Source organism: Indicator indicator, chromosome Z (genome assembly GCF_027791375.1).
Source record: "Indicator indicator isolate 239-I01 chromosome Z, UM_Iind_1.1, whole genome shotgun sequence".
In the NCBI taxonomy this organism is placed as follows: Eukaryota; Metazoa; Chordata; class Aves; order Piciformes; family Indicatoridae; genus Indicator; species Indicator indicator.
Genome location: NC_072053.1, coordinates 55,581,888 through 55,593,010, shown reverse-complemented (window position 1 = coordinate 55,593,010; position 11,123 = coordinate 55,581,888). Strand labels below are relative to the sequence as shown.

The 11,123-nt window shown below is 40.1% G+C and overlaps 1 protein-coding gene across 1 annotated transcript; it reads left to right on the top strand.

Annotated features, from left to right (window-relative positions):
• Window positions 1–6,291: 6,291 nt before the first annotated feature.
• PRXL2C (peroxiredoxin like 2C) lies at window positions 6,292–10,620 on the top strand. The gene is made up of 6 exons (XM_054397924.1): window positions 6,292–6,474; window positions 7,020–7,088; window positions 8,492–8,545; window positions 8,938–9,043; window positions 9,286–9,417; window positions 10,016–10,620. The coding sequence occupies exons 1-6, from the start codon at window positions 6,292–6,294 to the stop codon at window positions 10,141–10,143; spliced, it is 672 nt and encodes a 223-aa protein (XP_054253899.1). The 3' UTR covers window positions 10,144–10,620.
• The last annotated feature ends 503 nt before the right edge of the window (window positions 10,621–11,123 follow it).

Genomic DNA, 11,123 nt, shown 5'->3' with positions numbered 1-11,123 from the left:
CAAGAGGTATGCCTGACGTTAAAATGCTGCTGCTCTTAATTATACACCAGGAAATAAATGACATTTGTTTCGAGTATGTGCTAAAATTAGTTCAAGTTATTCTCCACCAGCAAATACACTATACCATCCACTGATCTCAAGAAGGGAATTCCTAACTGTAGCTAAATGTCAACATTGCCATATGGGGAGGGGAGAGAAGGGGAGGGGATGAAAGAGAATATAAGGGAAGGGAAGGGAAGGGAAGGGAAGGGAAGGGAAGGGAAGGGAAGGGAAGGGAAGGGAAGGGAAGGGAAGGGAAGGGAAGGGAAGGGAAGGGAAGGGAAGGGAAGGGAAGGGAAGGGAAGGGAAGGGAAGGGAAGGGAAGGGAAGGGAAGGGAAGGGAAGGGAAGGGAAGGGAAGGGAAGGGAAGGGAAGGGAAGGGAAGGGAAGGGAAGGGAAGGGAAGGGAAGGGAAGGGAAGGGAAGGGAAAAAAGGTTTGGATTGTTCTGACAGAAGATAAAAAAGGAACAGTAAAGCTTTCAACAAAGTTTTTTGTTTACCTGGCAATACACTATTGGAGGAGATCAAGAAGAACAAGGCTTAATTGGGCATGAATATTCCACAAGATGACCTCCACTTTTCTTCACATTCTTTGTCTCTTAATCTTCTGATCTAGTTTACACTATAATTGAAACCGTAAAGTTAATTAGCTTACCCTCTCAGAGCCTTATTGCTAACAAGATAGAAGACAAGTCTGTTTGGCCAAATTGGATTGCAGCCTATCTTTTATTTCCTTTTTGTCTGCGTATCATCTATTTAAGTAGTGACTTCTTCAGGTGAGAGACAAGAGTCCTCTTAATCTTTAAAGAAAGATTCAAAGCAGTGGAACTTAGAGTAACTAAATAGTGTTTTCTCATTTAATTTACTCCTCCTGAAGTACAGATGGCCATTTGTTTTTCATTCGCAGCACACAAAGTAGGTAGCCACAAAACAGGAATACATCAAATGCAGAGAGTTCTTAGTCAATGCATTAAAGGTTCATTATGCCTTGAATCTATACTAACCAAAGAGTAGGTATTTCACTTTGTTACATTTTGGTGTGTAGTAAAGTTTGTAGTTACTGTTCTGTAGGCTTCGTATTACAAAACTTAATATGCCAAACATAACAGGTGAAAGATTTTCTCCCTGTATTTCAGTATAAACTAAACTATTACAGTAGATTTTTAATTACATTTATTATTATTATTCATGTTGTTCAACAACAGTAAATAGTATGCAACATATACTGACACTGCAATCAGACTTAAAAATGTCCTCAGTCTTCTAAATAATCGTGAATAATTTAAAAAAATAATTTAAAAGTGTACAATTTATGCAAGTTTTGAAACTGTAATATATCCTCACTAAGCAGAAAGATAGAAAGTAAAACAAAATAGAAAGCTCTATCTGGAGATAGAGAGAACACATCAGGTATGGAAAAAATGGACATGAGGCCAGCATTTCCAACATGATTTTCAAGGCTGCAAATAATTCCCTTGCTGATAAGAAGAATCAGTCTCATGACCCTATGCCAAGTAGTCTAGTGTACCCGCAGTATATCATGACAATAAGGAAATAATGAAAGGCAGCTGTGAAGGAAAAAGCCTCTTACACAGGCCAGTACACATTTTACCGCTTTTTAATTACAATAATGGTTTTAAAACAACTCATTCTTGATAGCACTTAGCATGAGGTTTTTACTCTGAAATTGTAAATATTAATACATGTTTATCTGATATGTAATAACCATGTTATTTCTAGGTAAATAATACTTAGATAACCAAGAACAGCAAATATATTTGGCTAAATAAACAATACATCTTGCAGTAAATTGATAGTATGTTGCTTTACAAATATACACCATATACCCTAGACAGTATTTGTGCTACTGATACAGCCCATACCTCTCTTGTTCAGCTGTTGTAAATCTAGGAATTCAGGTTGCAACATTACAGCTGGTGTTTGGTTTAACTAGTCAATACAGAACAGATAAATTATTCCAAACTGGTGTATAATTATTTTTCTTCCTCTTGAAATGGTAGGAATATGTATTTCCTATTCATGGCACAGAGTAACCCTTTTTTTTTGTTGTTGTTAATTACATATTAGCTAAGTTTCTCTTTACAAGTGAAAATTGCAGTGCAGTGAAGAAAGTGACTTGTCTCTTGAACATTATGATGGTAATGTGCTGTGATGCGAGAGACAGGACACGGCCTGATGCAAGCCAAGTGTCAATTTATTGTACAAAGCTTTTTCTTTATACAGGTTAACATAGTATCAGAAGCCAGCTTGTAATTGGTCATTAGTATGCCCATACTACAGTTGTAAATTCATGATTGGCTACAGAGAGAAAGTATCACACAAACGCATATATTTTTTCCAAGGCTTAAGCATACGTCAGGCAAGAGATAAAGGGATTCCATAATTCTGTCCTAAGTTTTGCTTTGTTCTTGTTATCAGGTCTCTGCATAACTCCCTTAGGTCACAGTGGCCTCTAGGGAGCCGACTTGTCTGTGTTTTCCTTCTAGCTGCACTCTGTTCCCAGGGTTTGCCACCCATCAGGGTTAAAGCATCTCCTTCTATCAGTAAGACAGTGTCTGGGGTTCTAGTCCCTAAATCAATTCCTTCAGTAATGTACTGCCTGATTCTCCTTAAGAAACTGAAAGAGACATCACTCTGACAATTATGTTTTTTTAAGTTATCAACATTTCTGTATTTAGAAGCTATAAAGAGAAGAAAGTAACAATGGGAACTTTCCCTAATCACAGATCACAATGAAGAATGTCATAGTTTTAGTAGACTGCACTGTTAGATAGTACTGTTCAGAATATTATCAGATACAGTGTCTTTCTTCCCAGTTAAAATTATATCAGTATTTTTGTTAGGCTTTAAGCTTCAGCTTTCTAAAGTTACTGTTAATTTTGAGTGTTTCCTGTTTCAGAGGACACAACAGTGTTCAAGTGCCTTTGTCTATTCTTTCTCTGTAAAACTGGGAGTGACAGCAATTTCTATTTGTATTCTAACAACACAGAATCTTAGAACCACACCATTTAAAAGGCTTTAGAAAATGTATTGACAAATGTTCTGAGAAGAAAGTCCTCAATTATATACTGCTGAAACCAGGCAATAAGGATACACTTCTTCAGCTAGTTTAAGGAGGCCACATAGCATAAAAGAATGAAGTCCCCAGCAGTCTTGATTGGCTTAATAGGTATGTTTACTAGCTCTCCTAGATAGACTGGACTCTTCAAGAGATTTAATTTCAAATCAAGTGACAACAAGCTCTCTGGACTCTAGACAAAAGGTCAGCTACACTCAGATTTGAGCTGGAATAGTGTCATTTTAGTCTGTGACACTACCCTGCCCATGCCCATGCTCATGCAAGCTCATGCCTTTCTGTCCTTCCACAGAGAGGCTGTGGCATCAGATCCTCTGTAGTGGTACAAACACCTCTTCTTCAAGCTCTGATTTCCAGCTGCAAAGGCAGGGGCCTTGGTCCAAGCTGTACTGATGACAAGTGCTAATCTGTGCCCCTAGGCCCTGCACAAAACTACCTGCAGGTTTTACTGCACCTTTACACAGCAAGATTCCCTGCCCAGCCTGCCCACTTCAGCCTCAACACAAAGACCCAAAGCATGTCAGAAGTGGTCAGTTCTCCCTGCTTTGCTGCATCTTGCGGTAGTTCAGAGTACATAAGCCATTCACAACAGTACTGATGAGGGGCTGCAGAGCTCTGCTGCACAGCCCACATTTGATTCATGGGTTGCCACAGAAGACATCTGTCTGGCAGCATAATAAACAGGTAACTGTTGAATGAACAAAGAAGCCTGATGACAGCAGTAATGAAGAATTAGTGCTGTCCAAATTCTTATAAAATCATAGACCATTTAAGCAGGAAAAGATGTTTAAAATTGCTGAGTCCAGCTGGATCTACCAGAATTTGTTTCACAATTTTCAGAAATTCTTTACCAATTTGAGTTCATGCTTTTAAAATCAAATCTATTGTAAGGGGATGCTGGACTGCAAGATTAATCCTTGAAGTACAGTGTCACAGGCAAATACACAAGAAGTGCTTTGCTAATATTCAAACACTCACTTGCTAGCTCAGCAGAGTATTACTAATCTGGCAAATCCACCAACTGGATCCGTATCACAGAATGAACTGAAACAACAGGGCTATACTACTGGCTGGATACTTTCACCCACGTGTATGTGTTGCAAACTTGTAAAGAGTGATCAGCCCAGGATCACTTTTCTTTAACACAGCAACAGAGCAGCTTGCACACCCTGAAAGTCTTTTTGGCAAGAGGTTTAAAACAAAGTTGGGAGGTATCTCGATTTAAGGACCAACTACGTTGTATCATCCCCTGTAAATGTCTTGTATAGAGCTAATCTGACTTTTCAGACATTGTGACAGAAACAATTTGTTTCACTGAGAACTGCAAGAGACATAGTAGTAAAGCATTCTCTTCCACAGAATATCTGCACCAGAGCAGGTGGGAATGAGAGTGGCTCACAGACTGAACAGAAGTGTGCTGGGGTACACCCATCCTGGATGGGGATGAAAAGAACCCAGCCCCCCAGGTGGACAAAAGAAACTTAATCCGGGGGGGGGGGGGGGAGGGGAAGGGGCACTTAGCCCTTCCCCTGCTGGGAGAAGGGGGTCGCCTGACTCCAAATTGGTCTATTCCACTCCCCCTTCCTGTCCAGCAAGCCCATAAAAAGGGCAGACATCTCGCTGCTCGCTCTCTTTCCTGCCTGGTCCGCTCGAATAGATCACTGCTGCTGCCACTGCCCCCTGCACTGACCACGTGGCTGGGGCCTCCTTTCTCCCAACTGAATCCACTGACATCCAAGGGAACACAAGGCCATCCAGGCTTGGTTTTGTATATTTTTCCCACTTACCCTCATCCCTCACCTCTGTGAATCCTCCCTGTTACTGCTATATATATATATTAAATTATTTATTTCCCTTTTTTGTAAAAAAATTAAAATTTACTTCTCCTACTTCCAAACTGACTTCAGACTATTTCTTTCACGAATTTACTTCCCCTCTCCCCTACCCTTTTTTTTTCTTTCTTCTCTCTCTCCACATCCTGCCGAGAGAAAGGGAAAGCGGCAGGGGGAGAAATTTCAATCTATTACCATTCGAGCTCCTAAACTCCAGTCAGAGCTCAAACCACCACAAGAAGTCAATAAAAGCATGCTGTTGCAAAAAGCACAACCACAATGCCAGCATGTTTAAAAGGGTGAAGAAAATAAAAGCTATGAATAAACCTAATGCTTAGCTTTAGTGTTTATTATGTCTACTTTTAGGCATTGAGCTTCAGGAATGACAGGAACCTCCTAGAAAACAGTACAAAACCCTGTATTCTACAAATTCTAGAAATATGAGATGAAAGAATTGCAGATGCTGGGGCAGCTTGCCAAGACAGTCTAGAACTCTCATCAGGGATCTTTATATAAGAGAATCACTTCTGGAGATCTGCACACACGCACCCCCTCACACTCTGACAGGCCATCCCTTCATCTGCCCCCATTTCCTCTGACACTTCTTTTTCCCTATTACAAAAACGAAAGTGTCTTCCTCATAAGTTTTGAGCTAACATAACAATCTGAGAGACTACAATACTGTTTAACTGTCTAGTATTTTTCATATTTTAAGGAGATCTGTTCACTCGTGTGTACTCTATCCTTGCATGAGCATCCACACTGCTTCAGCATCCTCTGCTATTCACCTGCCAAAGTCCCATGAAGTTCTGTTTTTACTTCAGTAAGGAAACTGAGACTATTTTTAATAGATACAGCGGTTTGACAGACAGAATTCCTCGAAAACAGAATTTTCTGCCTTGCCCAGTCCGCTGAAACGCTACGGCATCCTGCAAAGCAAACCTGACCTTGAGACTGCGTAACAGTGTCACTGCTTATGTTTACACACCGTTTCAGGGAGGGTCGGTTTGATCTTACTACGTTTTGCTGAAGCAAACTGTATTCCTGCTGCAACGGACGCGCAGCGGGTTTGGGAGCGAATTCCTCTCTTTTTATGCGAAGGCCCTAAACTCACCAACTTCCCCTTATGCGGGAGGCGCGGCCGATCCTGAGCCTCTTCAAGGAGACGATGCCCTCCCACTTTGCCCCGGCACTTCCTCGCCGCCACGGAGCCCCATAGCTTTTGGCTCCAGCTCCGCCTGTCACCGCCGCCTTCATCTCCTCTTGCCTACTACCCGGCAGGACAGCCCAGGCCAGGCTGCGGCGGCGGAGCTGGAACGGGTCATGGCCCGGCCGCTGGCACCCCCGGTCACGCAGCAGGTCGGCAGAGCTCTGGGCCTCGAGCTGCCGCCGGAGCCGGGGGAGCTGCAGGAGGCCGCTCGTTGCCTGGTGCTGGACGCGAACGGGAGGAGCATTCCCTTCAAGGCCCTGTATGGGGAGCACAAAGCGATCGTGTTGTTCGTGCGGGTGAGGAGGGAGAGGGGGGCTAAGCTCGGCGGCCTGGAGCCCAAACAGGCTCCTTGCGGAGAGCGCCAGCTTGGTTGTGGAAGGCCCGGGAGGGAGAAGTGGGGAGTTTACACAAGCGAGACTGGAGCAGAGGAAAATGAAAATAGAAGCAGAATCGATCTGCTTTACAAGAACCCCTCTTTTTTTTGGTAAAATGGTACAGTATTTACGTGAAAGGAAATAATTCTTCAAGTGTATGGGGAAACAAGTATTGTGTCCCCCTGATTCCCCAGCTGGCGAGCTAGCTCTCACATTCATAACATGTCCAGTGAGAGAAATATTAGCAAGGCCTCAAGACCAGTGTCTGTTCTGTCTTGGATTAAACAAGGATCGTAATTCAAATTAAACCAGGCTCCTAATCCAAATTTGGTGACTGCAAAGAACTCTAATCTTTCCTGTTCCTGGTTTCCTGACCATCTTCAAAAGGTTTTGTGCCCAAAGTCAGAACCTGGTGCTCCACTGCTATGCAATTATGTCTGTTTCTGACATGTCCCTCTGTTTTGCAGAATTTTTTATGTTACACCTGTAAAGAGTATGTAGAAGATCTGGCAAAAGTCCCCAAGGCATTTTTACACGTAAGTAGTCTGCCCTTAATATGTAGAGAGTGTTGCAAGCAGATCTTGCAGTCTTGAATGAGTCTTAAACCTTCTAGGAATCAAAAAAAAAATCAGAAGAAAATTAGGCTTTCATTGTTTGCTGCAATAGCCATAATGTACCTGCCTAGGAGACACAGGAAAAGATTTATTGCATTACATGCTCTGTTACAGCAGCATTATTTCTCCCTGCCCTATTAGCTTGGTGCTGTTTTTTCTGCAGTGTTCTGAATAGTTAGTCTAACATCTGACAGGCATGTCTTTTGGTATTAGTAGTGCCCTAGGCAGCTGTCTTCTGACCTCTAACTAACTACTGTCTTTTGCATTATGCCAGTACAGTTGTGCATGAAATGAGATCAGAAAATTAGATTAAAAACAGTCTCTTCTTCTACGGTTATTTGTAAGCTGCATCAGTTGTGTGACCTGCTCTCCAGGCAGCTGCACAAAAAATGACATACTGATGGAAAGAAGAAATGGAGTGGGCAAGGGTTGCTACAGACAGGTATTTGTTAGGTGGTAGGAGATACCAGAGAAAGATAAGGATTCCCTGCTAAATGAAGAAAGTCAATCTGAGGCTGCTGATTGGAATTCTGTCATATTTTGTTCCCAACAAAAGCACAGGTGATGGCAGAGCAAACCTTAGACTGACTAGAAACTTGGGAGATGAAAAGGGGCAATTTCGCTGGCATCTCCCATTCTCAGGACAGATTTTTTAAATTGCTCATTGTTACTCAGAATGGCATTTTCTTAATTGGGCTGCTTAAATAAGTGTATACAGAAAACCAAAACACCTTTCATAGTATGAGTACTCTGTTTTTAGGAGGGCTTCTATTCATAGCAAGAAAACATATTCTCTACAGGAAAGTCAAAAATTACACCCTAATATTAAAAGAATCTTAAATTTTATTAACAGTTACACTTGCATCCAAATGAACTTGTGTTTTGGCCTCTATACTAGACTCAGGCCTTATGTTGCACCTGCAAAACACGGCAGTACATGAAGATGCGAGTTATATCAATAGTGAGCTTCTGTATATGTAAATTGTAGATGTATGTGCACTAATACTTGCATGCTGCTTCTTTAGATGCAAGTGAAACTGAGTGGAAATTCTTAATTTCATAGCAGGTTGCAATCAGTTGAAAAGATGACACTACTAATGCAACAGAAAGCCTAAAGTTTACTAATCGGTAACATACAAATTAGCTTAAAAACTGATTTTTCACCTAATAAATTAATACAGACAAATGTGTAGGCTCCAAACATAATCAAATAATTTTACCCCAGTGCTCTGTGATCATTAGCTCAGGAACCAGATTCTGCAAATGCTTTGCAGCCAGGTAGAAACACTGAGTTTCTCATTACAGTTTCAATACCTCTGTTCTAGGAGGCAAATGTGAGGCTTATAGTCATTGGACAGTCATCTTATCATCACATCAAGGTAAATAAAGTCATAATTAAATATATTGTATCCTCTATTCTGCTTTAATGATCTGAGGGATTTTGCTGTGAGTGAAAAGATGGTAATTTGCAACCACAGAGGACAGTATACATTTTTGTGAAGCAATTATAATAGTAGTACATAAATAAAGAAAATAAATAAAACATAAACTTTAAAAACCACTGGGGCTTGCTAAGGAAACATTTTTTCTTGATTTCAGTGGAAGCTTTGTTTTAGTAAAAGCTTTGGAGGTAACAGCTTTTGGCCTGTAACATGACAAATCTACAGGCTTACAAACTGGGGGTGGGTGGGTAGAAGAGTGTCAATATATCTTAACTAATTATTGTCTTAACCTTAAAAATATTACTTTTTTGTATGTATATATTTTGCAGCCCTTTTGCAATTTAACTGGGTATACACATGAAATGTATGTAGATCCACAAAGGGAAATTTATAAAACACTTGGCATGAAAAGAGGTGAAGATAATAATGCATCAGGTAAGAATAATTTTCTTACCTTGTTTGGACTTATGTAGTAACAAAGCAAGAACATTCTGATAAACCAATATAATAGTAATGTTAACAGGGGAATTGTCCACCAGACCATCTCTTATAGGATACATTGTCAAAATGCTGTTAATCAGGACTATGAAAACTTTTCATAGCAGCTATTTGATTTTGTTGTTCTCCTCATATACTTTTGTATTTCGAGATGACAAGTATTTCGTGGTTTTGTTTAGTGCAGAGTCCCCACGTGAAATCAAACATGCTCCTGGGAAGCATTAGGAGTATGTGGAGAGCAATGACTAGCCCAGCTTTTGATTTTCAAGGAGATCCTGCTCAGCAAGGAGGAGCTTTGATTTTAGGTCCAGGTGAGCTGCTTTGTTTTGTGGGAATGTTAAGAGCCTTCCTCAGCTGTTTGTTTTAATGCTATGATCAGCTGCTGTCCCTATGGATCTCAGGAAGACAGTCTTCTGTTGAACTGTGTCATTTTGCCAGCTAAAGGAACCTGTGGAAGTGTCATTGCATAGTTCCATTTTCCACAGAGATGGCACAAAGTTGATGACAGCTCAATAGTAACTGACAGGAGTGCTGACAGAACAACTGCCTTGAAGTTTGAAGGGGCTTTTTGGACATTGTTCTGTTCAGCTACATTCTCTTTTTATGTTTTATTCTAAGGCATTCAATATATTTTTAGTAGAGGAATGATGCATGAAGGGGGGGTCATGCAACATGACAAAGTCATCCCATGATTAGGAAGCACCATGCTATTAGATGTTCTTTGCTTCTGTAATTTAAAAAAAAAATCATTCTCATTGTTTAAAATACAGAATATTGAGCAATCTATAAATGTAATACACATTTGTACAAGAACCACTAGAAATCAGAATGTTTCTTTGATTCACTTCTGCCTTTGAATAAATAAATATTTTATTCAACAACTTACGTGTTATTTTCATTCTGTTCCAGGCAATGAAGTTCATTTTTTGCACCTTGATAAAAACAGGCTGGATCATGTTCCCATTAACACAATTTTGCAGCTGGCAGGAGTTAAACCAGTAAATTTCTCAAATAAACCCCAGATTATGGATATATGACACTGACACAACATATGTGTTTTTATTTCTGCTCTACAAGAACAATTCTCCAGAGAATTTCTACCAGCATCAGTACTGTTGTCTTCATGAGACACCTAGAAACCTTATCTAGAAAATTGGATCACGGTACCAGCACTGAAGATGGACATGAAAATGGTATTTCCATTGTGTGTAAGAAAAACTAAAATACATGGGAGGCTTGCTACAAAAAAAAAATCCTGCAGATTATTATTTCCTTATAAAACAGTAATGCTAATATACTTTTAAAATCTTTCTTCAAGATGCACAAAACTAAAAAATACAGCTTTACTCAGGAAGACCTTGGGATTCTTGCATTCAGCAAATCACACTGGCTTTTAATCCAATACTTCTCACCTATGTTTTAAGGCTCCCAATACTATCTGACAGTCTTGTATTAAAATGCACCTTGAAAAATCAGTTTCAAACACTGGGATTTAAGCTTATGTCTACATTTGTGTCTGGCAGTGGCAGACATTGCCAAATAAATGTTATAGTTTTAAATATTTTTAAAACGTCATCCATTGTCTGAATTTTTTTTTTTTTGTCACAAAAAGGTAGGTCTGTAAGCTCAGGGTGAGGTCTCTGGAAAAATGTCCTTAGTTATTTCTGTCCTAGAAAACTGAGCTAAGGACAACAGCATTTTGCTTTCTAGGCCATCAGATCTTACCCACTTTTCTAAAAATGTTTATGTTCAGAATCTATTGCTTTCACTAAAACAGATGTGCTGGTTTTAATCTATAAGCCACTTCTTTTTAGCAATTTTAAAATTAAGATTGAGATTTATGAAGGAGCATGTCATCCTCTGCAGTTTCTGATCTTGGCCTTCACTGTAGGATTAAATCCGACTATTCAAATTGTGCCCCCTTGTAAGCTTTAATAGTAACGCAACTGTAAAACGGTATTCAGTGAAGAGGTTCTTCCGTGCATTGACTAAGGTCACTGGCCCACCCAGACCAAGA